This window comes from Manis javanica, chromosome 10 (assembly GCF_040802235.1).
Source record: "Manis javanica isolate MJ-LG chromosome 10, MJ_LKY, whole genome shotgun sequence".
In the NCBI taxonomy this organism is placed as follows: Eukaryota; Metazoa; Chordata; class Mammalia; order Pholidota; family Manidae; genus Manis; species Manis javanica.
The window spans coordinates 4,075,670-4,103,161 of record NC_133165.1 but is presented as its reverse complement, the minus strand read 5'-3'; the positions used below and the strand labels follow the sequence as shown (position 1 = coordinate 4,103,161).

General features: G+C 59.4%; 5 protein-coding genes and 1 pseudogene across 16 annotated transcripts; 4 read left to right on the top strand and 2 right to left on the bottom strand.

The window, feature by feature from the left end:
• The first annotated feature begins 1,674 nt into the window (after positions 1-1,674).
• On the top strand, positions 1,675-5,459 carry MLST8 (MTOR associated protein, LST8 homolog). 5 transcript variants are annotated; one of them, XM_017676024.3, is made up of 9 exons: positions 1,675-1,789; positions 2,265-2,467; positions 2,633-2,684; positions 2,767-2,929; positions 3,301-3,376; positions 3,458-3,610; positions 4,378-4,502; positions 4,601-4,764; positions 4,879-5,459. In XM_017676024.3, the coding sequence occupies exons 2-9, from the start codon at positions 2,339-2,341 to the stop codon at positions 4,995-4,997; spliced, it is 981 nt and encodes a 326-aa protein (XP_017531513.1). In that variant the 5' UTR covers positions 1,675-1,789; positions 2,265-2,338; the 3' UTR covers positions 4,998-5,459. The 5 variants fall into 5 exon arrangements, with proteins under 5 accessions (XP_017531513.1, XP_036860370.1, XP_017531512.1 ...); XM_037004475.2 differs by having other exon boundaries at positions 1,729-1,852; positions 2,636-2,684; XM_017676023.3 differs by having other exon boundaries at positions 1,730-1,852.
• Positions 5,379-6,992, bottom strand: BRICD5 (BRICHOS domain containing 5). Its single transcript, XM_037004476.2, has 5 exons — positions 6,561-6,992; positions 6,202-6,354; positions 6,027-6,128; positions 5,620-5,773; positions 5,379-5,518 (listed from the first exon to the last, which is right to left on the bottom strand). Exons 2-5 carry the CDS (start codon positions 6,340-6,342, stop codon positions 5,424-5,426), a joined length of 492 nt encoding a protein of 163 aa, XP_036860371.2. The 5' UTR covers positions 6,343-6,354; positions 6,561-6,992; the 3' UTR covers positions 5,379-5,423.
• A 2,439-nt stretch (positions 6,993-9,431) lies between these two features.
• On the bottom strand, positions 9,432-10,763 carry PGP (phosphoglycolate phosphatase). Its single transcript, XM_017676037.3, has 2 exons — positions 9,896-10,763; positions 9,432-9,800 (listed from the first exon to the last, which is right to left on the bottom strand). The coding sequence occupies exons 1-2, from the start codon at positions 10,746-10,748 to the stop codon at positions 9,475-9,477; spliced, it is 1,179 nt and encodes a 392-aa protein (XP_017531526.3). The 5' UTR covers positions 10,749-10,763; the 3' UTR covers positions 9,432-9,474.
• A 977-nt stretch (positions 10,764-11,740) lies between these two features.
• LOC108406997 (activated RNA polymerase II transcriptional coactivator p15 pseudogene) lies at positions 11,741-13,113 on the top strand (annotated as a pseudogene).
• Positions 13,114-14,673: 1,560 nt separating this feature from the next.
• Positions 14,674-24,193, top strand: E4F1 (E4F transcription factor 1). Of its 8 annotated transcripts, none has more exons than XM_037004462.2 (15): positions 14,767-15,552; positions 16,324-16,483; positions 17,340-17,491; positions 18,463-18,571; positions 20,819-21,012; positions 21,101-21,221; positions 21,317-21,469; positions 21,554-21,723; positions 22,030-22,230; positions 22,484-22,592; positions 22,699-22,916; positions 23,043-23,241; positions 23,329-23,471; positions 23,545-23,607; positions 23,683-24,193. In XM_037004462.2, the coding sequence occupies exons 2-15, from the start codon at positions 16,411-16,413 to the stop codon at positions 24,037-24,039; spliced, it is 2,262 nt and encodes a 753-aa protein (XP_036860357.1). In that variant the 5' UTR covers positions 14,767-15,552; positions 16,324-16,410; the 3' UTR covers positions 24,040-24,193. The 8 variants fall into 8 exon arrangements, with proteins under 8 accessions (XP_017531535.1, XP_073070766.1, XP_017531532.1 ...); XM_017676045.3 differs by having other exon boundaries at positions 14,767-15,777; positions 16,375-16,483; XM_037004463.2 differs by having other exon boundaries at positions 14,784-14,918; positions 16,375-16,483.
• Positions 24,194-24,430: 237 nt separating this feature from the next.
• Positions 24,431-27,257, top strand: DNASE1L2 (deoxyribonuclease 1 like 2). Its single transcript, XM_073214669.1, has 8 exons — positions 24,431-25,024; positions 25,103-25,425; positions 25,516-25,604; positions 25,701-25,784; positions 25,864-25,964; positions 26,047-26,159; positions 26,243-26,494; positions 26,926-27,257. The coding sequence occupies exons 2-8, from the start codon at positions 25,138-25,140 to the stop codon at positions 26,977-26,979; spliced, it is 981 nt and encodes a 326-aa protein (XP_073070770.1). The 5' UTR covers positions 24,431-25,024; positions 25,103-25,137; the 3' UTR covers positions 26,980-27,257.
• Positions 27,258-27,492: the final 235 nt, after the last annotated feature.

Sequence of the window (27,492 nt, the reverse complement as noted above, 5' to 3'; positions counted from 1 at the left end):
GTTAAAACCAACACCAGAATAAAGCCCCATCTGGAATGAGCCCTCAAAATGCCAGGAAAGGAAGTAAAGAGAAAGAGGGAAGCAGCCTAAGCACGGGCAAGGGCTCACAGAGGAGTGGGTGGTGGAGAATTCTGACCCTGTCCTCCACTCTGGCTGGATGGGGCATGTGGCCTATAGAGCAGAGAGAAGGAGAAAGCTGCAGGGTTGGCGAAGGACAGCCCGAATCTGAAGGGTGACTGGGGACCCATGAAGCCTTCGAACAGGGGTCAGACTTAGGTTTTTAAAAGACTACTCTGGAATGTGGGGCACAGCCTAGAGGGGCCAAGAATAGGTGTGGGAGGCAGTTTAAGAGGCTGTTGCTGGCCTGGGTGACATGTCTGGGTCATGCCTAGCTATAATGCTGGCACTGGCACACAGAAGGGAAAGCTGTTTGGGGCTGATCCATGATGACTAGTCTTGGCCATTGAAAATGCAGATGGCCCCTTCAAAGGACAATGTGTAATAGCTGGATCTGAGCTGGAGACAGGGTGGAAAGGCCCCAGAGTGTGCATAGTATTGGAAACCCCGGAATAGCAGGGTGAGCAGAGACGAGAACTCCGGAGGCACCAGCCTTTAGAGGAGGGCAAAGAGGCTGAGTGCTGGGTAGAAAGTGAGACCATAGGAGCTTTTTGGGAGCAGTGCTGTCAAATTGTGCAGATCTGTCAGTGGATACAGATAAGTATCCACTGGGTTAGGCACTGAGCTGGCCAGTGACCTTGTGACATTTTCATTGAAGAGCTGGGGGTAAAGACATGACAGTGCGTCCAGGAGGGAATGTGAAGTGAGGGCATGGAGCCAGAAAAGCGTGAGGACAGCTCTTTGAAGGAGTGAGTGCTGGCTGGAAGGAGAGTTTTGGGTTGTTTTACGGTGTTTAAAGGCTGAGAAGGAAGGAGGAGCGGTAGAAGAGGTACAGGAAAGAAGGTTCCCGGGACCCAGGGCCCGTCTGGGTGGGCAGTGGAGTATCTTTGGTCAAGGGGCTGGAGGAAGGGGGGTGTAGGTGTATTTGTAAGCCTGGTGGGAAGAAACCGTAGGAGAGTCTGTCTCCATGACTGACTCTTCTGTGAGAGGAGAAGGCCACCTTCCTGGAGTGAGGGAGGGCTGGGATGGAAAAGGAGGCGTGAGGGACACCGGTATACGGCGGGCCGCTGGGTTGAGTGGGGGGGACACTGAGGATTTGGCAGGGGCTGGACAAGCCTGAAAGGGTTGCCACATCTAGCAAATAAAACGACAGGAAGCAAAGTTAAATTTGAATTTCACGTGTGCAGGAGTAACATTTTGGTGTAAGTATACCTCCATGAAGGATTTGGGATATACTTATACTAAAAAGTTACTGTTGCGTATCCGAAATTCTAAAGTAACTGGGCGCCCTGCAGTTTACTTAGGGAATCCTAGCCCGGCGTCGGGAGTAGCGGAGGAGGTGCGGGAGGGGATGACGCGACCCCCTGGGCACCCGAGACTGGAAAACGGGCAGCCGAGTGGGAAGGCGAATGCCTGACCGGGACAAGTCTGGGGTCCCTGTTTCCGTCCACCCCTCGCTTCCAGGGAGCACAGACCACCTACTACTTCTTCCCAGGCGGGAAGAGCGCCCAGCGCCCCATAATTTTGGTCTCGTCCCTCCCATCCCACGTACGCCCCTTGGTGTCGCTCTAATGGCCCATCGATAACTCTACGCTCAGCCTCGGCCTCTATCGACTCGCTCCGGCTCCGCTCGCCGTCCTGGGCCGCTGCGGAGCGCCGAGCCGCGCGTGAGGTACGGAGGCCGCGGGGAGTGGACCGGAAAGCGGCTGCCGGGTTGCCGGGAGAGCGCACCCGGGTAAAGCTGGCCCAGCGGGACGGAGCCAGGGCGCTGGGCGGAGCACGTGGGAGCTCGAGGGTCCAGCCAGAGAGAGGCCCTCTTCCCTCAGGTCCTGCCGCCTGTCTGCTACGCCTGCGCAGTTGCAGCGCTCGGCTCTCCTCTCCGGCCTGTCCGCCGCCCTGCGCACGCGCGTCCCGCCCCTGCGGCAGAGCGGCTCCCCTGGCGCGACTGCCCCCTGCCGGCCGCGGATGGGGTGGCGTCCGGGCAGGGTGCGTGGGGCGGGGAATCCAGCTTGGAGGTTGTCACGCGTGTCCCGGAAACTCTGAGCTTCAGCTTTCTTATCTCTAAAGTGGGATAGATAATACTACTCTCAGCACCGAGGGCGCATAGAGGACATTTCCTAAATACTGCATGCCTCTCTCTTCTCTAGATGCTCTGACTTTTGACCCCTGCGGGTCAGATCTCCGGCCCTCTGCAGCCCCGAGGCTTCCAAGCAGCCACACCATGAACACGTCCCCAGGCACAGTGGGCAGTGACCCGGTCATCTTGGCCACTGCAGGCTATGACCACACGGTGCGGTTCTGGCAGGCGCACAGCGGGATCTGCACGCGCACGGTGCAGCACCAGGACTCCGTATCCTCTGGAAAGGCAGGGAGGGCGGCGCTGGGCTGGACGCCTGGAGGGGATAACGGCCTAGGCACAGGCTGCGGGCGGGAAGAATGCGGCAGCAAGTCAGATGGTGGAGGCCTCTAGGTCTGGCCCCAGGACTCTGTGCACCGCTCTCCTTAACAGACCTAGCAGGTGAACGCTCTGGAGATCACCCCGGACCGCAGCATGATCGCTGCTGCAGGTATCTGGACCCTGGACCCCCGTCCTGAAGCCTGGGGGCTCCATTGGGGCACAGCCTGTCTCAGACTGGCCTGTGCCCCTAGGTTACCAGCACATCCGCATGTACGACCTCAACTCCAACAACCCCAACCCTATCATCAGCTATGACGGCGTCAACAAGAACATCGCGTCTGTGGGCTTCCACGAGGACGGCCGCTGGATGTACACGGGTGGGGAGGACTGCACTGCCCGGATCTGGGACCTCAGGTGGGGGTGCTGGGCAGGAGGGGCCCACCGCCTGGGGGTGGGGGGCGAAGGCCAGGCTAGGCGCTGTCTTAGGTCAGGTCCCCTCTAAGCAGAGGCTGAGGTGGGCTTTTCTGTGCAGGTGATTGATTGAGGGTAGTGAGGAATGCAGAACCGGCAGGGGGTGCCACACGACCACTGAGTTCAGCCTCAGGCCATGCGAGGGGAGCTAGTAACTGGCTCCAGGCTGCCCCTTGGGAGGGCTGAGCCTCTCAGGTATTTCCAGTGAGGCAGTTCTCGTCAGCAGAGAGCTAAGCATAAAGGCCAGGGAAGGGGCCTGTGGGTGGGGCCCCAGCAGCATCCACTCCAGATGGTGTATGTCCCCCACCCTGAAGGTCCCGGAACCTGCAGTGTCAGCGGATCTTCCAGGTGAATGCACCCATTAACTGTGTGTGCCTGCACCCCAACCAGGTGAGGAGGTACACAGGGCTGGGCACTCCCGGGTGCTGGGCAGGCAAGGGCCCTGCCCTCCTCACCTGCACTGTACCCTAGGCGGAGCTCATTGTGGGTGACCAGAGCGGTGCCATCCACATCTGGGACTTGAAAACTGACCACAACGAGCAGCTGATCCCTGAGCCCGAGGTGTCCATCACCTCTGCTCACATCGACCCTGATGCCAGCTACATGGCAGCGGTCAACAGCACTGTGAGTCCTGGGCCCCCATCCCATTGTCCCCTCCGGGTGGGCTTATTCTGTGGGTGTCCCTCAGACTCTCAGCCCTGCGGTCCTGCTTCCCCTTTCCTGGGCTCCAGCTCCAGCCCAGTCCCAAAGCCAGAAGCCTAGGGGTCCCCAACGCCTCTCACTGCCCAGCGTGGCCCACACAGCAGGCTGACCCTTCCGCCTCTAGTGTCTCCCAGTCTGTCTGCTTCCCTGCCTCCTCCCTGTCACCATCTGATCTGTTTCCTTGTCCCAGTAGTGGTGGCCGCAGGTGCAGGCCCCGTGGCAGCCCTCCCTCCTGCCCTGCCCAGGCCCCAGTCCCTCCCCCTCTGCTGCCAGAACACCCCCAGCAGTGCCAGCCTTTACCCAACATTCTTGGGTGGCTGCGTGGCCTTACCTGCCATGGTTTGGCCCTGACCTCCTGCATTCAGACTCATAACGCCCATGAAATCTGTGAATCACTTGTCCCACGATGTCCCCAGACCTGTCCTCTGAGCCTTTGCCCTGCTGTCCCCTCTGTCTTGGGTGCCCTCCTGTTACATTCGTGCCATGCTCGATGGCACGTCCGCCTGCTCCCAGCCTGCCAGGTCCGGCGCTTGGTTGGGGCCAGGCTTCCCAGGTGTGCTCCCTGCAGGTAGAACCCTGCATGTGCCCGCCCCATGTCCCCAGCCCCCAGGGAATCCTCCCCCATGTGTCAGGCCCAAGGCTCCCATGTCAGGTCCAGGCCTCCCATGACTCCCCTCCTGCCCTGCCAGGGAAACTGCTATGTCTGGAATCTGACTGGGGGCATTGGTGACGAGGTGACGCAGCTCATCCCCAAAACCAAGATCCCAGCGCACACCCGCTACGCCCTGCAGTGCCGCTTCAGCCCTGACTCCACGTGCGTGCAGGGAGGGCCTGGAGGGTCCGGACAGGTGTGGGGTGCAGGGTGGGAGGGGCTGCTGCTGACACCGCCACCATGTTCACACCCACTCCCAGGCTCCTTGCCACCTGCTCCGCCGACCAGACATGCAAGATCTGGAGGACATCCAACTTCTCCCTGATGACGGAGTTGAGCATCAAGAGCAGCAACCCCGGAGAGTCGTCCCGAGGCTGGATGTGGGGGTGCGCCTTCTCGGGGGACTCCCAGTACATCGTCACCGGTAAGCCCCACCCAGCTGCCTCCCCACCTCTGCCGGCAGCTGCTGTGCTCCCCCACGGGTGCCTCTGCCTGGCCTGGGGCCGCGCCCTGAGCTGCCCACGCTCTTCCCCTGCAGCTTCCTCTGACAACCTGGCCCGGCTCTGGTGTGTGGAGACGGGAGAGATCAAGAGAGAGTACGGGGGCCACCAGAAGGCTGTTGTCTGCCTGGCCTTCAACGACAGCGTGCTGAGCTAGCATGCACCCCTTGGGATTGCAGGTCACTGTCCGGGCTGTACTGGCTGGATGCGCCTGTTCAGCTGCCTGGGTCAGAGTGAACCCCCACCAGCTGGCCCCTACCAGCTTTGGCCTGCACGTGACTGGCCTACCCTGGCCCCTGCTAGGCTGGGGCTCTCACCTCCTATTGCTTATCTGAATGTGGCAGGGCTCAGGAGGCCCTCAGAAATTCTGGACCCACAGGGCCTAGAGCCATCGAGGGGGACCTGAAGCTGGTGTCCACCCCAAAGCCAGTGCTTCCACCTCCCCTCAGGCCCAGTTTCGCATCCTGAGGCCACAGACAACACCATCACAGCCAGGTGGAGTGGTTTATTTGTCCCAGTGGGCAGCTGCCCTCCATGGCGCCGGTGATGGGGCCATCCTGGGGGCTGGGCCAGGCAGGGCCGCTTAGTCTGGGAGGTAATAAAAGCACACTGACACGCAGATGTTGCTTGGAAAGCAGATGTCGATGCACAGGTAGATGAGCCGCTGCCTCTGGGGCCCTGGGGGCAGGGGCCTCTGTGAACCCCCAAGGGCTCCTCTTTCCTCTCCCCAAACTGTCCAGTGGGAGCCCGACCTCCCCACACAGCCTGCTCCCACTCACCCTCCACTCGACGGGCCCAGTAAATGGGGGTCTTTGCACAAAGGTGCTGCACTGAAGCCCCCACCTGGGCAGGGTCCACCTCATGGCTCCCAAGCACTGCCAGCAGTTCCTGGGCATAGTGGGGGTCCTGGCTGGGGCTGTGAGGCTCCTGGGCCTGCAGAGAAGGTTCTGGTAGGCCATGGCATGGGCACTTGCGTTGCACCTGGCTGGGCAGGGACTATACATCCCTGGATGTGCCAGCAAGATGCCAGCCCCACCCTCAGCTCTTGTTAGCAGCCTCAGCCAAGGGAAGATAAAGCTTCTGTTCTCCTGAAACTGGAGCCCCAGCCCGCCCCAGGCCCAGACCATACACAGGACCCTTTGTCTGCCCCCTGGCCCGGGAGTCTGACCATGTGGGGGCTGCTTACCTTTGAGGTGTTCACCAGCAGCTGCAGGGTCTCACGATCTCGGGGCTCCATCAGGCGGAGGAAGCAGGCCCTGTGCTCTGCAGGGCGGTAACAGATGCAGCCCTGGAGAGGCAGGGAGGTGAGGCAGGGCCACTGGAACCCCCAAGAGTGGCGACCTCACCCCCAGCCCACTCACGTTCTCGCCGTCAAACAGCACCACCCAGCTGCCATTGCTCTGAGCTGGTGTCACTCTGATGGTTGCCAAGTTCCGGGCCACATCCACCTGGGCGGTTTGGTTGGACTGGGGCTCCCTGGGGCTTGGGAGGGTCAGACGCATCTGCAGCAGTGGCTGAGTGGGAAGCCGGAACTCAGCTGGGCAGGCTAGGGCAGCCCTGGATACTCCCCCAGCCTGCTGGGAGGCTTCTGATCTCTGCCCCTCTGGTCCTCTGGCCAGCCACTCCGAGCCCTGGGTATACTGGAGAGCTGGGACATGTTGGCCTCTTCTCTCCCTTCCCACTGCCCATGTCCCTGGCTGGGTCCTGAGGAAGGGCTCACCTTGGGGGGCCTGTGAGCAAAGCCAAGAAGTCCTCCAGCCACGGCCCCAGCAGTGGCCAGTGCCACGAGCAACAGTATCAGGCCAGGGGCCTTCCAGTCCACATGGCGGGGCCTGGTCTTCACCTAGGGGCACATATGGTCACTGGGGCCTGCCCAGTCAGCAGGCTGGCTCAGGGAAGGTAGGGGCTGAGGAGGGGTGGGAGGTGGGCCAGGGAATGCCCTGGGGCCTTGTCCTAGTAGAAGGCACTGGGGTGTGGGAGGCACTCACCCCGACAGGCCGAGGCCCAGGCCTCTCCGCTGGGCAGCTCCCCTGCTCCATGCTGAAGCCCTGGTGACAATGCTCTGATTGTCCGATGCCCCTCAGGCAGCCAGGGGAACCTCAGGACGCATCTCGTGAGCCAAGCAACTGTCCTGACCCCCTCCCCTCCTAACCCCACTGCCTCCCCCCTAGCCCAGCTACCTGATATTCAGTCAGAGCCAGGACAGCCCTTCCCCCTACTGGGGGTGTATGACAGAAGGGCCATCACACAAATCAAGTCCCACTGACTGGCACGGAAGGTGGCTGGTTAGGACAACTTAAGATTGATTGGGGGTGCACTTAATTTTCCCTAAAATCTCTGGTTACCTCTAGACTCCCAGGCTTGAGCCCAAGCCTGTCATACAGCTGACCATCAATCAGTGCCCGTGTCCTGAATGACTGGCCTGGGACTCTGTGCCTCCCCCACCCCACCACGCAGCCTAGCCTCTTCCCAGCCCCTCCACCACAGGGTGAGTGCGAGCCTGAGGCTGGCATGGCTGCTAGGAGGCTGCAGCGTGGCGAAGGCAGACTGCTACAACCTCCCACACCTCGGGGCCCACCTGCCCCTGCCCTGCCTGCTTGGAAGGGCTTGCTCTGACCCGAGCCATGGCCTTGGCTGGCCCCGTGGATCGTGAGTCAGGGCTCCCTGCACTGGCGGCTTTCGGGACATAGGTCTCCCAGCTTCATCCCACAGCCCCGTCCTGCTCAGTTTATCCTTTGTTTTTCCTGATTCCATGTAATGGGCTTGAGATGGGGTGGGGTGGCGGTCAGACTTCTAGCTCTAGAATTGGAATGTCTGGATGGCCTGCCACTCGTCCCCCCTCCAGCCCCGACGCCAGGCTGGGCAGCTGTCTCTGAGCTGAGGCCACTGTCAAGGCAGAGGGCAAGGAACACCAGAGCCAGCGCGGGTTTGAGAGTTTAATATGCATTTGGGTTCACACCATTCAACGGGCAGTGATGGGTGCATTTGGGCCCCCAGATTCCTGCCCAGTAGCCAACAGGGAGGTGTCGCTGGCTGCCTCACCTGCTGCGTGCTTCTGGTGTGGGTGACAACGCCCTGACAGGCCTGCTCAGTATCCAGACCCACCTTGAGCCAACCTCACAGAGCCAACGTCAGCACCACCAGCCTCTTAGGTGCCAGCTGCACTCATGTTGCCCCACAGCGGTGTCCAAACCAATCCCAGGTCTGGGAGGAACTGAAGGCGCAGGACATCCTTTATTGCTCTGAGAACTTAGAGAACGAGTGAAGAGGTGCTGTGACCCTGGGGCTAAGAGAGAAGCCATAGGCTGTGGACACATACCACTGGGTGCAGGGTAAGGCCCTAGGAAGGAGTCCGCCAAAAGGAACAGCTTCCCAGGCCCTGCCCCACAAATGTGACCAGGGTGTCTGTGTATCAGGCTTTCCCCAAAGGTCAGCAACGTAGGAAGCAGGCAGAAAAGGCCAGGGCCCTCTGCCAAGAATCCTCTGACAAGGGACTCCAGGGCCAAGATAGGTGGCCTCATGGACCATTGGCATCTAACCCCGACCCTAACCACGGGCTTGGCAGGACAGGAAGAGATTGAATGCTTTGTAAAAGGACTTCCTGTTCTTGGGGACACCTCTTTCCTCCCCTACTCAGAGGGCACCCTAGGCAAGAGGCATTCCTCAGCCAGCACATGATTTGAGGCAGTGCCGCTGCTGGCTCCAGGCATGGAGACTTCTTTGGGGAGATTTTCCCTAAGAGACAGAGCACAGCTATTAATCAACAATGCTTAAGATTCGATTCCACTGCTTGACAAAGTCGTGCAAAAGCTAAAACAATCGTGGGTACCAATGTTACTCTGACCTCCCTTGTGGGACAGCCTGGAGCTCAGTGAAGACATCCCAGTGCTGGCCACCTGGCCAACAGCAAGCTCAGTGCAAGTGGCCTGGGCTTAAATGCACATCTGAGAAAGTTGGAGTTTAGCCAGGCTGTTTACAGAACTGCGCAACCATGTATGGGAGCAGCACCCAGGGAGTCGAAACCGGAAGACAATTGTGACATCAGGGCAGGGTTTTTAAGGAAGTGGGAGGTGGTAGTGGCTGAGGGCAGCATCCTGCACCCCAAGGACAGGTAGACGTGTGCTGCAGGCAGCCTCTCCTGTACTCCTACCCTGCAGAGCCTGGGATGCAGCCCAGGCTTGCCCGCTGATGGCCACACCTGCAGGCCCTTGGTAGGTTAGAGCAAGTTTGTCACAAAAGCCACAATAACCATCCCTTCCTCCCCTTTGCCCAGCAAGGAAGCTGGATCCCTGAATGAAACTTTCCAGAAATGACACTTGAGTTCCACCTCAGACCCACCAGCAGGCCCTGAGGTTCCTTGAATCCTGGACGGATGTCGGGCCTGGCCTTGCCAGCCAAGGCCCAGGACCCCCCCAAAATGCCTTGAAGCCTAAAAGTGCATCTCAAAGCATTAAGCATCTGTAACCAAATTCACCCCCAAACGTTTACTTAACGAGGCTAACAGCTAGAGCTTTTCTTTAATTCCAAATATGCTCTTTAAAGCCACCAAGCTAAGCAGATGCTTAAACTCGCACCTATTAATTTGGGTAAGTGATTTTCAAGTTTTTATTCTGGAGATTAAAGACACTAGATCTTTAACCTTGAAGGGCAGGCAAAAGGTCAGCTATACTGTCAACATAGAAGTCAGGCACCATTCTCTTCTTACTCATGCAGTCACTTTCCCGATTACTCTTCACGTCCCCTAGAGTGGAGACTCCAGTGAGGGTCAGGATGGTCTTCAGGCCACAGGTGACGCCCAGGAGGATGTCCGTGTCCAGGCGGTCTCCTACCATGACAGTGCGCTCTGGGTTGATGCCATACTCCTGGGACACGCAGTCGAAGATGAAGCGGCTGGGCTTGCCTATGATGTCGGCCTGGCGCTGGGCGGCCATCTCCACGGCTCGGACCAGACAGCCGGTACCTGCGGACGGAGAGGCAGGGGCGAGAGCGCCCGGGTCAGAGGACAAGAGGGCCGCGCTGCCCGCCCTCCAGCCGCCCGGCCCGGGGCGCACGGACCCGCGATGAAACAGCCGTTCTCAAGCGGGAGCCGGTTGTCCATGTTGGTGCCCACAAGCAGGCAGCCGGGCTGCTGCAGGTAGCGCACGGCCTTGGTGAGCTTCATGTAGCTGAAGTGCGGGTCGAAGCCCACCACCACCGCGCCCACGCCGGGCTCGAGCGGCGCGTTCAGCCAGGCGCTGGGGCTGTCGCCCTGCAGCGGCTCGGGCCCCACGCCCACGCAGGCGACGCCCACGGCCCGCAGCTCGGCGGCCAGGGCCTCGCCGCCCAGCACGTAGGCCTTGGGGCCCGGCGCGCCGGCCAGGCGGCGGCGCAGGTAGAGAGCGGTGCAGTAGGCCGTGCCGAAGACCTCGAGGCGGGCGCCGCCGAAGCCCAGGCGCTGCAGCTTCTCGGCGTAGGCCTCGCGGGTCTTGCTGCTGTTGTTCGTGATGAAGCCCAGGCGTTTGCCGCGGGCCCGCAGCGCCGTCAGGGCCTCGGGCGCACCGGGCACGGCTGTCTCGCCCCGCCACAGCACGCCGTCGCAGTCGAACAGCAGCGTATCCACGTCGGCCAGCAGCGCCCGCGCCCGCTCGGCGCTCAGCCGCACGCAGCGGGCGTCGTCGCTGCCGGCCGCCGCCGCCGCCGCCATGGCCGCCGGCTGCCCGCCGCTGTCACCGGCCTCCGCCGTCGCCGCCGCCCGCTCCTTGCAGCCGCCCGCCGTCGCGCCCGCCCCGCCCCCGGCGCGCTCATTGGCCCCGCGCCTCGCGCGTGCCGCCCATTGGACGGCGTCTGCGCCAATCCGCCCCCACCTCCTGAGGGATGCGGAAGCCCAGCGCCAACAGTCGCGTTCTGGCGCCGAGAGGCGGGCGGCCATTGGCTGCGGGGTCCAGGGCACCTAGTGATTGGCTGGCAGGGAGCCAACCGGCATTCAGAGTGAAGCGCTCACTGCGGAAACGCAGCTGAGCCGCCGGAGGGCAGGCTCGAGACGTGAGGCTGCTGTTCATTGGCGGCTGCCTCCGCTTGCCTATTGGCAGCGCGTGGTCAGCCTAGGTGACGGAGGCCCAGCGTCGAGTGACCCCGGCCCGGCTGGTTGCCGATTGGCCCGCTTCCCTTTGGCCAAGCGCGCGAGGCTCTCCGCAGGGCGCGGCAGGGGACCTCTGTCCCCTTAGGACCAGTCACGTCCGCCTCTCGTCTGGGCGGCGCCTTCCGCCCCACAGGCTCCGGACGCGGGGCCCGCGGGTCACGGCTGAGGGTCCAGGGCTCGTTCCCATCAAGCCTTGGGTTCTCATTCCCAGTCCTTCGCAAACACGCTTCCCCCAGAGCCTTAGCAGTCACGTGAACGATGAATAACAAGACAGTGGAATTATGATCCAAGAGGACACAGCCTGGAGCACAGCTCTCAAAAACTGATCGCTGTCACAATTATCATTATCAGGTCTCCCCTGTGCCTGTTCCTCCTCATGTTCACCCACACCCAGGCTGCCCTGTTTCTGAAATCCTTCCCCACTCCTTTCCCCTGGGAGCCTCTTCCATCTATCTGGTAACTTCCCTACTGCTCCTTAGCACATCTTCAAGTGAGGTGTCCTCCTGGCCCTCCCTTCCCAGATGCCCTCAGACCCTTTGTGCTCCACAAGCCCCTACCTGGTCCTCTTTCCATGTGTCCCTCTTAGAGATTATCCGTCCTGGATCTTTCACCTCTGCTGTGTTCCTGAGGTCCTATTTCTGCACAGCAGTCAGAGGGGTCCTTCTGAAATGCTATCACTCCCTTTGCTTAAAACCCTGCAATGGTGAGCAAGCCCCCTACAGAAAGCAGCCCCTTGTTAGCTAGAGGGTACTATGCTCAGTGAAATAAGTCAGGCGGAGAAAGACAAGTACCAAATGATTTCACTCATATATGGAGTATAAGAACAAAGGAAAACTGAAGGAACAAAACAGCAGCAGAATCACAGAACCCAAGAATGGACTAATAGTTACCAAAGGGAAAGGGACTGGGGAGGATGGGTGGGAAGGGAGGGACAAGGGCGGAAAAAAATAAAAGGGGCATTACGATTAGCATGTATAGTGTGGGGAGGGCACGGGGAGGGCTGTGCAACACAGAGAAGACAAGTAGTGATTTTACAGCATCTTACTACGCTGATGGACAGTGACTGTGAAGGGGTATGTGGGGGGGACTTGGTGAAGGGGGGAGCCTAGTAAACATAATGTTCTTCATGTAATTGTAGATTAATAATAGCAAAAAAAAAAAAAAAAAAGAAAAGAAAAGAAAAGAAAGCAGCCCCTTGTTACCCTGGCCTGACCTCCAGTGATCTAACCTGTGCCTCACATATTCCAACTTCTAACAGGCCAAGTGGCCCCAAGGGGTGCAGCTCCAGAAGGGAAATAATCTCTGTCTGGGCCCTTGTGTCTGTGGTCTTCCCTGTAGATTAGCCTTTCTGGAGGGGACCAGGTCTGATTCACCTTAATCTCTGGCATCATCCAAATGGCAGTCATCCACCATGTGGCTGGGCCACAGAGAATAACGGAGCTGGGAGGGCATGCCCTGTGGGTTTCCAGCCCCTGGCTCTGTACAGACCTGGGCTCACATCTCTGGTCTGCCCTTGGGCAAGTGTCCTATAGTTCTGTGCCTCAATTTCTTCATCTTCAAAATGGGGATGATTGGTATCTTAAGTGAGAAAATAAAAGCTAATTGAATATTATCTTAAAAAGAATAAAAGGAACTTGTACAAGTATGTTCATGGCATCACTCTTGGCAATAGTAGGAAAGGTAGAAACAGCCCACATGTGATGAATGAATGAACTGTGTAGATTTGAGCAAGCGAGCTAAGGGCTATTTAGCTGCAGGAGCCTGGCAATGCCTAAGTCAAAGGAACTTGCTTTTTCAAGTTCTTCTGGGAGCAATTCTGACAGTGAAGTGGACAAAAAGTTAAAGAGGAAAAAGCAAGTTACTCCAGAAAAACCTGTAAAGAAGCAAAAGACTGGTGAAATGTCAAGAGCCCTGTCATCTATACTCCAAGCAGAGCAGCAGCAGCAGAGATGGTAACATGTTTTTGATTGGGAAAATGAGGTATGTCAATGTTTGGGACTTTAAAGGGTAAGTCCAAATTGATATTAGAGAATATTGGATGGATTCAAAAGGTGAAATGAAACCAGGAAGAAAAGGTATTTCTTTAAACCCTGAGCAAGGCAGCCAGCTAAAGGAACAGATTTCTGACACTAATGATGCAGTAAGAAAACTGTAAAATCAGAGCCATACAAAACCTGTACTGTTCTAGCTGTTTAATGTCTTTTTACATTGGCTTTTGTTTTCTAAATGTTGTTTTCCAAGCTATTGTGTATTTGGATTATAGAACAATTTGTAAGATGAATACTTTAAAAAGATGTGCATTATTGAAAATGTTCTGAGTGAAGCTAATTGTCTACTTGATTAAGAATGGTTGTTTTGTGCCCATCACCTAGTGTAAAATAAAATCAAGTAATACAATCTCAACTGTGTGGCTTTCTTTGATCAGAAGGTGCACTATTTAAGGCCAAGAGTAACAGTTTATAGACCTTTTAGTTTCAACTCAGTTTACATTCAAAAGGATTTGTATTGCATTGAATAACTTTTGACTTTTGAAATCCATAGTTGATCTATTTTCTTCCAACTGAATGTCTAGACTTGTTTGATTTTTTTCACTTTCCCCTTTTTTTCTTTAGTTTCCTTTATGACATGTATTGTCATGTTCAATTTTCATTTCACTTTTTGCTCTTTTCTTTGGATAGGTTATGCTAATATGAGAAATCAGTTGGAACTGTCAAATTGTTAGTTATCTCACTAAGGTACTTGTAATTAAAATATTACATGAGAACTACAATCACTAATTCTACTGCATTAAATATTAGGAGATATAGATTGATAAACAACATGGCAAGGATGGAAACTGAACAAGTGCATGTCATCACCTGTAATGTTCTGTGTAGTTATTGTGTAGTATGCAGAAAATGACTTAGATGTCTGATTTGCTTTCACTTACTTAACATCTTCACCATGAGATGATGTCTATAATATCTGACAGTTAAAGTAGACTAGGATTTAATAAAATTTGCAAAAGCTTAAAATAACTAAGTAAACTGTGTTTTATCCATATAACGGAATATTATGCAGCCCTAGAAAGAATGAAGTGTTGATATACGCGATGACATGGATGAACCTTGAAAACATATGCAATGAAAGAAGCTAGACGCAAAAAAACACGTGTAATTCCATTTATACGAAATGTCCAGAAATGGCAAATCTGTAGAGACCGAATGGTCGCCAGGGGCTGGGGGGAGGGGATTATGGGAAGTGACTGCTGATGGGTATAGGTTTTGCAATGATGGCGGTGTTCTGGAACTAGATGGTGGTGATGGTTGCATATTATGAATGAACTAAATGTCATTAATGGTAAATTTTATGTGTATTTATCGTAACTTTAAAACTATACAAAAGAATAATAGGCTTAGCGACGCTACCCGTGAGACATCCCCAAATCGGGTTCCTCTTCCGTGACCCACGCAACCCTCAAGGAGGGGGGGGGCACGACACCAACGGTGGGAACTAGGGCGCTGTCCCGCAGCGGCGTCTGAGGTCGCATCCCGCGAGGCCATGCCTCCGCCGCCTGCCAGTCAGCTCCTCCGAAACAACGCTCCTCCCAGCAGCCCCGCCCCGTCTCCTTTCTCCTTGAGCCTGGCCCCGCCCTACGGTTGCAGACCACACCCCTTTTAATCCGTCAAGCCGCCTGTCCATCAAACTTACCCTTGCCCCGCCCCGCCGTTTTCCGGCCGTAGTTCCTTATCGCTCGCCTGGCGCGGACCGTTGTTATGACGACACGGTCGTAAATCCGCCATCTTCCTGCGGCGCGTTGCGACATGGAGGGCGCGATGGCAGTGCGGGTGACGGCCGCGCATACGGCAGAAGCCCGGGCCGAAGCCGGGCGGGACGCGGGCGAGGGCGGGGTCGCGGCGGCGGCGACGGCCTTAGCCCCCGGCGGCTTCCTCGGCCTGCCGGCCCCCTTTAGCGAGGAAGGTAACAGGGCCGGCCGGGGCCGGGGTGGGGGCGGCGCAGCCCGGGCTGACGGAGGCCCCGATGGCCTGAGCTGTGAGCGCGACGAACTGTCCCAGACCCCGGTTCCTTGCGGACCTCACGGGTCCCCACGGGGTCCCTCAGAACCTTCCACGAGCCCCCAGCCCCGGTTTCCTCAGACCCTCGGGCCTCTACTGCGAAGCGTCTACCACCCCCGTGGGCCCTGGTGCCCATTCCCGGATACTCACAGGTGCCCAAGACTTCGGGGCTGACCACGTAGACCTCCGCGAACGCCTCCCCCGCTAGCCCTGCCCGCTCAGGCCCGCGGCCTAGCCCTCTTGCCTCCGTGACGGGGCATGGGCTGCCCTGCTCTGGGCCCCCTCCCACTGCACCTGACGGGCCCCGGCCGGGGTGTGGCTGGAGGCTCCAAGAGGGCGGGGCTCGGGGCTCCAGGCTCGGGGCTCTGGGCCCGCCCTTAGGGGCAGCGGAGCCCAGCGGCGGACAGCAGGTGCACTGCAGCGGACGTGAGGGCTCTGTCCCAGACCTGCCTCGTTTCACCTGCGTGATACCGGCCTGGTGACCACACACCTCTCTGAGCCTTCATTTCCTTTTTCGAAGTGGAGATGCTGCCGATAATGTATCAAGCACTTACCTGGCATCAGCTTTTTTCATCCTCAGACCAATCCCGGATGCTATTACGATTATGATTATTATTCCCATTTTGTGGGTGAGCAAAATTGAGGTTCAAAGATATGAACTTGTCCAGGTCAGCCAGCTAACTGGATTGGATTACAGGACTGGTGATTCCTCAGTCCACTCCCTTAACTTTGGGGTTCTGCTGGTGAGGATGGAAACAGAGCAGGTAGGCAAACTGCGGAGACTGGAGCTGGGGCCACACTGAGAACTCATTCACAGGAGCACCGAGCTCTTTTCGAGACAACTCGGGTCTCTGCTTTCTAAGCTTGTCTCATGAGGCTGTAAACAGGAGGGGGTAGGCAAGTGATATGGGGGTGCTAGTCTTTGTCCCCACAGGATTCGTAGTCTCTGCATTTTTTTTTCTTGCTCCTCATTCCAGCTTGGGGAGGGGCAGAACCAATGGGGCGGAGTCAACTTGAAAAGGTCTCTTTTTGGAGGAGGTTGCCCTGCCCTTGTGGGCTTGCTGGCGGCCTGTCTCAGTGTTACATGGACCAGGTGTGTCCCCTTCTGTGGTGAGGGTTCCTAAAACAGCATCACTCAGGCTTGGTGAGTGAGGTGGGAGGGTTAAGAGAGTGGTGGTCATCTCAGTGCTTGGCTTGTGACTGCGAGCCATCTGGAGGGGACTGGCGTCAGTTTTTATCATCCTCTGTCAGGTGGCCTTCTGTGGGTGAATCATGGCTGTGGTTTGGCCCTTCACTCATTAATTCAACAGACTTTGATCGGGCTTCCTCTGTGCACCAACCTGGGTTTGACCTTGATGTAGGGCTGCACATGAGGTGGCGGGAGCTGGCAGACTTTAATGGAAGCAGAAGGAACATCCTCCATCCCTCTGTGCAAACAGCAGAGCATCTGGAGTGGACCCTCAGGCTCAGGTTCTGGTTCCAACACTTACCAGCTGGGTGGCCTTGAATCTCAAGTCATTTTTCTAGAATGGGAATGGTCATCTCCATTTCACCGGGGTGCTGGCTGGCTTCAGGGATATCCCCAGTGAGGTGCCTGGCATGCAGTGGGACTCAGTGAGCAGGAAGCTGCTCCCGCAGGACCTGGGGCAGGTGCTGGCAGGTCAGCCTAGGTGGTGAGGGGCTCAGGTGCAGTGGGCCTGGGGTGTAGAGCCTCTTGGAGAAGATCCACCCTGGCCTCCTCACTGGGGATGTGCTGCCTGCGGGAACCAATGAAACCCCAAATCAGAGTGAGAAAGAGTGGTCCTGGCTCTCCTGTTTGCTGAGGGCAGGCCGAGAGGCTGTGGGCGGCAGCCCACTGATGCCGTTGTAATCTGCACACACGCACCAGGCTGGCCCACCGCACAGATGAGGAAATGGACCCAAACGTGGTCACCAAGACGCCTAAAGGCATGTGCAAGCCTAGTAGTCTTACCCCTGATCTTTCACCGCCTCCAAACTGGCTTGGGCAGATCCCTGCATCTCCCAGCCGCTCCCGTGGCCTCCATCCCCTCATCTGAGGTGGGGGCTCTGGGCACGACAGCCTCAGGCCACCCCAGCGGCTCAAGTGTACAGTTGGGGCCACCCCTGCTGGATGCTGCCCTCCCTGGGGTGGGTGCCACTTCTGCAGATCTCTGGAGGATGGGGCTGGCAGTCTGGCCCCTGAGAGTGTTCTTAGCCCATCTGGGAGAGCAGAGGAAGGTGCCTCTGGTTCTGATGCCACCCTTGGGTGGGTTTGGTCTGAGGCTGGAGGCCCTGCTAAGCCCCGCTGACCACAGGCTCATTGCAGATGAAGATGACGTGCACAGATGTGGCCGCTGCCAGACGGAGTTCACGGCCTTGGAGGACTTTGTTCAGCACAAGCTCCAGAAGGTCTGCCAGCGGGCCCCTCAAGAGGCCTTGCCCGCCACACCTGCCACGGCTGCGCTGCTGGGCCGGGAGGTGAGCTGCCTCTGCTGCCACCACACTCCTGGGACAGACTGCAGCTGGCTCCCTGTGACACAGGGACTGCAGAGGGTGGCATCCAGTTGTGGCTGATGGAGGGTATGGGTCCCGCCACCAAGAGTCTGGCAGTGCGCTGCGGCTTCCTGGGTGACCAGGCCTGCTCAGCAGCCTCTGGCTGAAGCCTGTGCAGCTGGGGCTGGGGGCTCCTTCCTTGGGGCCTGAGGGTCTGTCCTGCCTTGGGTTTCACAGGGGGTTGGATCCTTTGTCTTACCTCCCTTCCTGTACATGTAGTTCCTGGGGATCCCTCAGCTAAAGTGTGGCTCTGAGGGTCCTGCCACCCCGTCACAACAGTGGCCAGCTTTGTGCCCTGTGCATGCTGGGGGCTGTACCCACACGGTCTAAGGTCCACCCTGTGGGGTGGGCATGCTTGTCATCCTCTTGTAGAAAGTAGGAAAGGAGGCTCCTCTACAAGTCAGCTGCCTCAAGTCACCACTGCGAGTGGCCCAGAGAACAGTGGACCCAGGGTTGTCTCACTCCAGCCCTGTTCTCTTCTCTTGTTCCCCCTTCTCTCCCAGAGGTGCCCTTTCCTCTAGGAAGGAGGCCCCACTTGCCTGGGACCCTTTCCCTGACCCATGGCCAGCGCTGGTGGGTGCAGGTGCTCACCTTCATTCCTGTACAGCCAGCGGAGCTTCAGCCTGGGGCTGATGGGCATGTCCTTCCGGAGTCCTCTCCAAGGGCATTCAGTGTGCCCTGCATTTGGCCCACAGCGGCTGGAGGTGTGGGAGTGAGGGGGCTGAGCCTGGGTTGGAGGGGCCGGGCTGGAAGTTGGGGTCAGAGTGGTGCAGACGAGAGTCCCGCTTAGGCCTCCTGTGTGGACACAGACCGAAGCCTGTGCTGTCCATGCCAGGGGAGCTTGGAGTTCCCAGACAAGTCCCCTCCATCCCCTAACCCCTGTCCCCAACTGGCAGGTGGTGCCAGCGGCGACGGCAGGTCCGGAAGAGCCCATCACTGTGGCCCACATCGTGGTGAAGGCGGCTGCTCTAACGGCAGACATCAGCCACGCGCCCGATGTTGTCGGTAAGCTGGCTCAGCCTCACGGGGCTGCCCACGCGTGGTTCTCAGTGCCGAGGTGTTGCTGACCTGACAGCCAATGATGTTTAGGGCCTGAGGCTGGGGAGCTTTGCTGCCTGCGCCCTCTGCTTCCCAAGAGCAAGGCCTGACTGAGGAGGGCTGGGCTTGTGCAGTGTTCACTCCTCATGCGGGCTCTGCCCTGACAGGAACAGGAAGGTGGTGGCCTGGGCAGTCCTGGGCACACTTTGTGTACAGTCACGAACTGGCTGCTTTCTCCTGCTGCTTCCCCAGACTCTGTGCCTTGGTCCTTCTGGAATCTTCTCCATTTTCTGCCAGTCCCTCAGTTCCTGCTCTGGAGGGTCGGGGTAGGGTGTGCATGGGTGCACCTGCTGCGGCCTGGCCTTTGCCCCCTGCATGCCCTCCCTCCTTCTCACATGGGGCTGCTGGGTCCAGCCCAGATTCTCATGGCTTTATGACCATACAGTGCCAAGTCAGCCTCTCTGATGGCTACAGTGCCTCAATGTGCAGTAGGGGTGGAGGTGTTGACAGGTCTGGATTAGGTCACACTCCTTAACTGGGGACAGGCAGGCATGTGGGGAATATTCAAAGGGAAGTCCATTCAAAGAGGTGGGGGGGCTGGGGGTGGGTGTGCACTTGGTTGTGGAGGGAGGCTAGGTTGGGCCTGATGCCAGTGGGAAGTCATTACCTGGAGGCCTGCTGGGCAGAGGCCTCGGCAGGTGCGGGAGTGGGCGGGCTAGACGGGAAGCAGGTTTGGCAACAGATGGAACTTGGCCTTGGGAAGCCCTTGGGACCAACTGGGGCAGGAAGCATGTGTAGGAGACCTGGGAAGGGGAGCCTCAGAGCAGGCCGTTCTGTTGAGGTCCCACTTCAGGGAGGCAGCACAGCACCTGTCCTAGTCTGTGTGTTGTTTCCTCAACATTCCTGTGGATAAGGATATTTTCCTGTTGCCACTCTGGTATAGGAATGCTGCTGAGCGCTGTGGCCCTGGAGTGACATTTGGTTTCTGGGGTGGGTGGTGTCATGAAAACAAGTTCCCTGGGTTCGGGTGGCATATACAGGCTGTGGACTCCTGGCCAGCCAGGCTCCTGCCTACACCCTGACTTCTAGCCCCACCAGGCTGTGGCTCAGCAGCTTCTTGTGCACTCGAGGCTCCTCCCTGGGCTTCCCCTGACTCTCATGCCCTTAGGAGTTTACCTCTTTGCAGGAATACTGGGTACCCCAGATGTCCCCTTGGTGTCTGCTGCTCAGTGGTCTGAAGCCCAGCATCAGCCAGAGTCCTAAACCACCAACTCCCAGGGTCCCAGGGCCTGGGGCAGCTTCATTCTTGCTGGGCCAGGGGCACTGTCAATGGGGGCCATATGGGGCCACGTGGGCTGGATACCCGTGTCAGGTCCTCTTGCCTCTTCCCTGGAAAACAACTTAGATTTTGACTCTGGACTTAGGGCAGCCATGTCCCACCTCCCCTGGTCCCTTGGTCTGCTGTGCCACATATGAACTCAAGTCCTAGCCTGGCAGAAGTTCCCTTTCTTTTGGAAGCTTGCTTCTGGATTAGAGGAAAGATAAAGCATCAAGCAGTCATCTAGGGCACAGGGCAAGAGGTGCCCTTAATTGTTTCTGAGTCACAGCACTTTGTTCTGCCTCGAGAGAATGGCCGGCAAAACATGGTGCCAGCCTGACTGAGATGGTTTCTCAGAAGAGCTTCCCAACCTTTTTGCACATGTCATGTTTATGAACAGAAATTGTGAAATGTGCTTACAGCTTAGTTTTGCACATTGTCAGATTCCTTTAACACCCATGAGAGGTGCAAAGCCCAGCTTTCCTCCCCAGGCCACCCCAGTGTCTCAAGTACACTCACTCCCCCAGGCTGCCTGCCTTGAACCGATGCCCTGGAGGTCTTCTTCCTCATGTTAGCAGGAGCCGGGGCAGCAAGTGGGCCGATGGCAATGAGCTGGGCTAGTCTTGGTGCCAGGCACCCTGCTACCGTTCAAGGGGACAGGACCCCCTCCGCATATTCAGTCCTGTGCTTCTTTTGGCTTAGGGGAGGGGTGTCTGTGCTCAGGATGGGACCCCCAGTGGACACATTCAGCAGCTCCATGGAGTCAGGGGCTGCCTCCCACCCTCTCGGGAAGTGGTCAGGACAGCTCCACTGTCCCCTAGCAACATCCTCAGGCTAGGATCCGAGGAAGCCACGAGCTTATGGCCTGAGGTTCAGGCTGACCGACCTCTCCTTAGGCAGTGGACGCATCAAAGAAGTCATTGCAGCTGCTGAGGCAGAGCCGGGGGACAGCAAGATGGCAGAGGCCCCAGGCAGCTCCAGCGGCCAGGGGCCCAGGCTCACTGGGGAGGGTGAGCAGTCACAGGTCAAGCTGCTGGTGAACAAGGAAGGCCGCTACGTGTGCCTGCTCTGCCACAAGACCTTCAAGACGGTGAGCGCTGGGGCACAGCCCCTCCCGGCAGGCAGCCTCCCGCCCTCCCTCAGGGCAGTGCCTGAGCCTTGCTGCCCCTCCCCGACAGGGCAGCATCCTCAAGGCCCACATGGTCACCCACAGTAGCCGCAAGGACCACAAGTGCAAGTTGTGCGGGGCCTCCTTCCGGACCAAGGGCTCACTCATCAGGCACCACCGGAGGCACACAGGCGAGCAGGGCTCAGTGCTGGGGCTGGGGCTCCAGGCCTGCTTCCCCAGGTGCCCAGCTGCTGCCTGCCTGGGACTGACTCCACTCTATTCACAGACGAGCGCCCCTATAAGTGTGCCAAGTGTGGGAAGAGCTTCCGGGAGTCAGGTGCACTGACCCGGCACCTCAAGTCTCTGACTCCGTGCACAGAAAAAATCCGCTTCAGCATGAGCAAGGATGTGGTTGTTGGCAAAGAGGACCCATCTGCAGGTCAGCAGGTGGGCTCCTGCTCCAGCCCTGGCTGCCGCCTGGCCAGGAAGTTTCTCCAAGAAGTCTCTTGGTTCTGCCTTAAAGGGTCTGGCGCCTCCACTGTGGGGACTGTTACGTCGTCATCGGTCACAGGAGAGCCCATGGAGACATCCCCTGTGATTCACCTGGTGACAGATGCCAAGGGCACCGTCATCCATGAAGTTCATGTCCAGATGCAAGAGCTTCCCCTGGGCATGAAAGCCCTGGCCCCAGAGGTGGGGGCCGCTGGGTGGGATGTGAAAACCCTAGCCTGGAGGGGGGGCCGGCCACCTCTTTCTGGGTGCTGGCTATAGTGGGAATAGGACTGACCTGAGCCTGCCTTCCTGACTCTGCTTGCACGGGGGATGGGAGGACAATGGCATGCCAGAAGGCAACTAGGGTGGGTTGGGGGCTCAGTGGCATTCCTGAGTGAAGACCCTGGGTGTGCACAGTGGCCCCAGCCCCGCCCTGTGTGGTGGCTGTGGGTGGGTGCTGTGTGCTGGGTCACCCGGCCAGCCTCCTTCCCTCTGCCTCCCCCACAGTCTCTGGGCCCCGAAGAGCTTCCCTGTCCCAGCGAGGGCAGCCGTGAGAACCTGCTGCGCCAGGCCATGCAGAACTCTGGCATTGTCCTCGAGCGTGTCACTGGGGAGGAGGGGGCTCTGGAGCCAGCCCCTCCCACTTCATCCAGTCCCCGGCCCCTGGGAGACGGCCCTCCAGAGCTGCCGCTGCTGGAGGTGGACACAGTAGGTGCCTGCACCACCAGCCTGTTCCTTCTGGGGGTCCAGGCCTAAAGACAAGGTCGCCACGCTGGCTGGGGGCCAGCCTCCTCGGGTGCTCCCTGACATGGAAAGCTAGGCCGCTTTGTGCAGTGACTTTGTTCCCTGATCTGTTTCCTGCCTTCCCTGGGCCCAGGATGGGGCCTCTCCGGGTGGGGGCGCCATGGGTCCGCCCTCCCTGGTGCTGCAGTGGGTGTTGGAGGCTGCTGTGGTCCCCCAGCAGGTGGCCAGTGAGGCCTCATCTGTGCCCAGGACCCACCTGTGCCCTCAGTGCAGTGAGACCTTCCCCACGGCAGCCACCCTGGAGGCCCACAAAAGGGGCCACGCAGGTGGGTGGGGCACCGGGACGTGGATGGCCCACGCGGGGGGTGGGATGGGACCCCAGGTGCAGTGTGCAGTGGGTGGGGTCCTGCCTGACGCTGCCTGCTGCCCTAGGGCCACGGCCGTTCCCCTGCGTGCAGTGTGGCAAGGCCTTCCCCAAGGCCTACCTGCTCAAGAAGCACCAGGAGGTGCACGTGCGCGAGCGCCGCTTCCGCTGCGGGGACTGTGGGAAGCTCTACAAGACCATCGCCCACGTCCGCGGCCACCGGCGCGTGCATTCCGACGAGCGGCCCTATCCCTGCCCCGAGTGCGGCAAGTGCTATAAGACCAAGGTGGGCCCAGGGGCCTGAGCGTGGGGCCCGCTCCCCGCCCCTCCCCCCGGACCCCTCCCTCGGCCAGCATAGCCCCGGTTACAGCCACACCGAGGCCAGGTTGTCACTGACGGTGGGTCTTCACAGAACGCCCAGCAGGTGCACTTCCGGACGCACCTGGAGGAGAAGCCACACGTGTGCCCGTTTTGCAGCCGAGGCTTCCGGGAGAAGGGTTCGCTGGTGCGGCACGTACGGCATCACACTGGCGAGAAGCCCTTCAAGTGCTACAAGTGTGGCCGGGGCTTCGCTGAGCATGGCACGCTCAACCGGCACCTGCGCACCAAAGGTCGGCAGGTGGAGTGGGGGGGGCACGCGAGCAGGGGGTGGTGGCAGAGGCCCAGGCGGGCAGCCCTCACCCAGCGGCCCCCCACAGGAGGCTGCCTGCTGGAGGTGGAGGAGTTGCTGGTGTCCGAGGAGAGCCCCACAACAGCTGCCACCGTCCTCTCTGAAGACCCTCACACCGTATTGGTTGAGTTCTCATCTGTGGTGGCTGACACCCAGGAGTACATCATTGAGGTGGGTGTGGGACCACAGGGGCTGGGACGGGCCAGGGTGGGGGCGTAAGGCTGACCTCTGATCCTCTTTCCAGGCCTCTGCGGATGATGCTGAGACCAGTGAAGCCACAGAGATCATTGAGGGCACCCAGACGGAGGTGAGGGGCTGTGGGAGGGTGAGGGGGCCTGGGCCCTCACCCAGACTGCCGGGCTGAGCTGTGAGCCACCCACAGGTGGACAGCCACATCATGAAGGTGGTGCAGCAGATCGTGCACCAGGCCAGTGCCGGGCACCAGATCATCGTACAGAATGTGACCATGGACCAGGAGGCGCGGCTGGGCCCCGAGGCGGCTGCTGCTGACACCATCACCATCGCCACCCCAGAGAGCCTGACAGAACAGGTGGCCATGACTCTGGCCTCAGCCATCAGCGAAGGCACTGTGCTCACAGCCCGTGCAGGCACCAGTGGTGCAGAGCAGGCCACCGTGACCATGGTTTCATCAGAGGACATTGAGATCCTGGAACATGCAGGCGAGCTGGTCATTGCCTCACCAGAGGGCCAGCTTGAGGTGCAGACAGTCATTGTCTAGGATGCACGCCTACAGGGGCCCAGTGGCCTGGGCAGGGCAGGGGTGGAGGCCTATCTTATTTAGAGAAGATGGAGCACAGAAGCAGGCGTCCATAGGAAGTGTGGGAGTGTAAATACAGAGCTTTTGTCGCTTTACAATAAAACATGAAAACCTGCCGCTTGTGATGTTGCGGCAGTGGCGGCCTTGGGGCGGGTACCACCGCCCTGACAGGTTCCCCACGGCCTGCCCTGGCCACCCTTGACTCCCATGCCTGGCCACCCCGCCCCAGGGCTCCTGACAGGGCTGGTGGCACCCTGACAGCGTGTGGGTGTCACTGGCATGTAGACAGGCGGCCTCCTGCTGATGCCCTGCCCAGCTGGAACTGTGACCCTAGCTTCCCGAGGCCCACTGAGGTCAGGGGCAGGGATGCTACTTCCTAGCGTCCAACCCAGGCTCAGGGGGCCGAGGCCAGGGAATCCAGGAGCCTTGGCTTTTTACCCTGGGGCAGTGATGTGTCGAAGCAGCGGAGATGCTGGGCCAGGAAAAGGGCCGGTCTTTCCAGGTTGTGCAGCCTTAATTTCCCCGAGGGGATGCACCTCAAGGGAGATTCTGGATGACCGAGTTCCTGGAAGGCGGGGACAAGGGCAAGGCCTGGACCATGGGCAAGGCGGATTCTCTCCCCCAGTCCTGTTGCAGCTTATGGGGGCTGGCAGGGGCTTCCATGTCCTGGTTCTTGACAACCCTGCCGCCTTGCCCTCTGGGGTCTCCATGGGAATGGGAACCAGGATTTCTGGCCTCCAGCTTCTTTGAGGGGGCGGGACCCAGTGCAGTCCCACCCCTCCCTGGAATGGGACCTCAAATACCCGCCTGTGCCAGGGCACCAGAGCTGCTGCCAGACCCAGCGGCGGGCAGTCTGGCTGTGCCACAGACCCACCCCAACCTGGACTTCAGACCCCTACTCAGAGCCAGAACCTGAGCCTCTGACACCAACCCATCCACATACCCGGTGAGTCTGGGGCCTGGGCTGAGCTCAGGGCTGGATGGAAATGAGGCTCCCTCTATTGGGGTCTCAACTACTTCCCAGGGAGAACTGTCCAGAGACCCGGAGAGCGCTGGAGAATGATGCGCTTTCACGCCAACCAGGGTCCAGCTGTGGAGCCTGAACACCGCCGCGGAGGGGCCAAGGGTGGGCGTGTGTGTCGGACCCCAAGTCCGCGTTCACGCGGGCCATGTTTGTCCCTCCTAGCCCACCCGCTCCGGGCCATGGGTGGGCCTCGAGCCCTACTGGCCACGCTCTGGGCGCTTGGGGCCGCCGGAGCCGCGGCGCTGCGCATCGGAGCCTTCAACATCCAGAGCTTTGGCGACAGCAAAGTGTCAGACCCAGCCTGCGGCGGCGTCATCGCGCAAGTGAGGCCGGGGCCCGGGGATGGGGTCGCAGCTGGGCGCCGCGGGCGAATCCGCGGCGCGTAACCCCGCACCTGCCGGCCCTTCCCCCAGATCCTGGCTGGCTATGACGTCGCGCTGGTGCAGGAGGTGCGAGACTCGGACCTGAGCGCCGTGTCCGCCCTCCTGGAGCAGATCAACAGGTGTGGCGGGTAGGGCCCAGCGTCCGGAGCAGCCCCGGCCGGGATACCCGGCCTTGTTCCCCTGCCTTAACACCGGGCCTGGCCGTATCTCTGCAGCGTGTCCAGGCACGAGTACAGCTTCGTGAGCAGTGAGCCCCTGGGTCGGGAACAGTACAAGGAAATGTACCTGTTCGTCTACAGGTGAGGGACGGGGCCGTGGGAAGGAGCGAAGCGCAGGAGGTTGTCGGCTCCGGGCGCCTACCTCGCCCTCTGCCCCCAGGAAGGACGTGGTGTCGGTCGTGGACACGTACCAGTACCCGGACCCGGAGGACGTCTTCAGCCGTGAACCTTTCGTAGTCAAGTTTTCGGCCCCCCGCTGCGGTGAGGCCCCCCTCCCCTACCCCCGCCCCTCCCGTGGCCCCGCCCACAGATCCCATCCCGACCTGACCCGGTCCTCCTGCAGCCGCCCGGGAGCTCGTGCTGGTCCCGCTGCACGCCGCGCCGCATCAGGCGGTGGCCGAGATCGACGCTCTCTACGACGTGTACCTGGACGTGATCGACAAGTGGGGCACCGACGTAAGCCCGGCCCCGCGATCTCGTCCAGGAGGCGCGCCCTAGGCCCCCTCAGGGGGGCTCACACATGTCCCACGTTCCCCCAGGACTTGGTGTTCCTGGGAGACTTCAACGCCGACTGCAGCTACGTGCGGGCGCAGGACTGGGCAGCCATCCGCCTGCGCAGCAGCGAGGTGTTCAAGTGGCTCATACAGGACAACGCTGACACCACCGTGAGCAACTCGGACTGTGCCTACGACCGCATCGTGGTCTGTGGCTCCCGCCTGCGCAGAAGCTTGAAGCCCCAGTCAGCCACCGTGCATGACTTCCAGGAGGAATTCGGCCTGGACCAGACTCAGGCGAGTGCTGGGCCCGGCAGAGGCGGGATACAGGGTAGCCTCAGGTCCTGCGGTCCCCAGGCCTTCCTGCACAGACCGGCAGCACAGACAGGCGGGAGGGGCCAGCTCCACGTGCTGCTCAAGGCCAGCCTGACCTCAGCACACCTGGTGCTGCCCTTCCTACACCAGCGGTTCTAGAAAAGGCCGTAGTGATTCAGTTCTGGGTGAATGAGCAAGCCTGGGATGGCAGGATCAGATGCTCTCTGCCTCTCCCTCAGCGGGTCCCCAGCCCATGTCCTACCTGACGTGTGGGCAGCAGGGGTGGACAGCGTAGGCCTCGCTGGCCCCTCCCTGAAGATGCAGTAGTTTGTAGATACCCAGTGGGCTCCATCCCAGGTGGAGCCTGAGGCTGCCCAGCAGGGCCTCTGAAGCTTGGATCCCTCCCCCTCCAGGCCCTTGCCATCAGTGACCATTTTCCTGTAGAAGTGACCTTCAAGTCCCACTGATAGGCCCAGGTCTGGCCAGGGCACCTGCCTGCACATGCTGGCCGTGAAGAACAGCCCCATAGGGCTCCAGAGGCCAGCCCCCAGCGAGGCCGCAGAGCACTGTCAGTCGGACAGGCAGCTACGGGAACATCACGGGACCACTGGGAGCCTGTTTCCCCACCTGTAAAACGGGCTGCCACCACCTACCCCACAGGGCTGTGAGGAGCACCCCGCAGAGCGCTAGGCATGCAGCTGCCCTCAATAAATACAACTGAGTGCTCAGCCAGGACCACACACTGGTCAGCTCTGAGGCCTCTGTGTCCTTTCTTGGGATTCTGGGGCATAAACATTGGTCCTGCAGCCCACTTAAAGGACAGGGACAGCCTGGCCTGCCCCTTTCACTTCCTGCTGGGAACCGATCACCCCCAAACCACACTGGCTCCAGAGGCTGTGAAAGAGCCTTCCTCTTTCCTTGTGCAAACTGTAAATGCTTCCAAGAGCCTGCACCTCAAGCAGCTGCGGACCAGTGCTCAC

Excerpts from the sequence above, each read along its gene's own strand:
- MLST8 (XM_017676024.3), top strand. The coding sequence starts at position 2,339 with ATGAACACGTCCCCAGGCACAGTGGGCAGTGACCCGGTCATCTTGGCC. Across the intron at positions 3,611-4,377 it reads TGGCAGCGGTCAACAGCACT|GGAAACTGCTATGTCTGGAA; the intron begins GTGAGTCCTGGG and ends CTGCCCTGCCAG. Across the intron at positions 4,503-4,600 it reads CGCTTCAGCCCTGACTCCAC|GCTCCTTGCCACCTGCTCCG; the intron begins GTGCGTGCAGGG and ends ACCCACTCCCAG.
- BRICD5 (XM_037004476.2), bottom strand. The coding sequence starts at position 6,342 with ATGCGTCTGACCCTCCCAAGCCCCAGGGAGCCCCAGTCCAACCAAACC. Across the intron at positions 6,129-6,201 it reads TGCTGTTTGACGGCGAGAAC|GGCTGCATCTGTTACCGCCC; the intron begins GTGAGTGGGCTG and ends CTGCCTCTCCAG. Across the intron at positions 5,519-5,619 it reads CTGGGCCCGTCGAGTGGAGG|GGCCCCAGAGGCAGCGGCTC; the intron begins GTGAGTGGGAGC and ends CCCTGCCCCCAG.
- PGP (XM_017676037.3), bottom strand. The coding sequence starts at position 10,748 with ATGGCCGCCCGCCTCTCGGCGCCAGAACGCGACTGTTGGCGCTGGGCT. Across the intron at positions 9,801-9,895 it reads GAACGGCTGTTTCATCGCGG|GTACCGGCTGTCTGGTCCGA; the intron begins GTCCGTGCGCCC and ends CTCCGTCCGCAG.
- E4F1 (XM_017676043.3), top strand. The coding sequence starts at position 14,762 with ATGGAGGGCGCGATGGCAGTGCGGGTGACGGCCGCGCATACGGCAGAA. Across the intron at positions 21,222-21,316 it reads GCACCACCGGAGGCACACAG|ACGAGCGCCCCTATAAGTGT; the intron begins GCGAGCAGGGCT and ends CTCTATTCACAG. Across the intron at positions 22,231-22,483 it reads CGCTGCTGGAGGTGGACACA|CAGGTGGCCAGTGAGGCCTC; the intron begins GTAGGTGCCTGC and ends GTGGTCCCCCAG.
- DNASE1L2 (XM_073214669.1), top strand. The coding sequence starts at position 25,138 with ATGATGCGCTTTCACGCCAACCAGGGTCCAGCTGTGGAGCCTGAACAC. Across the intron at positions 25,426-25,515 it reads GCGGCGGCGTCATCGCGCAA|ATCCTGGCTGGCTATGACGT; the intron begins GTGAGGCCGGGG and ends CCCTTCCCCCAG. Across the intron at positions 26,160-26,242 it reads TCGACAAGTGGGGCACCGAC|GACTTGGTGTTCCTGGGAGA; the intron begins GTAAGCCCGGCC and ends ACGTTCCCCCAG.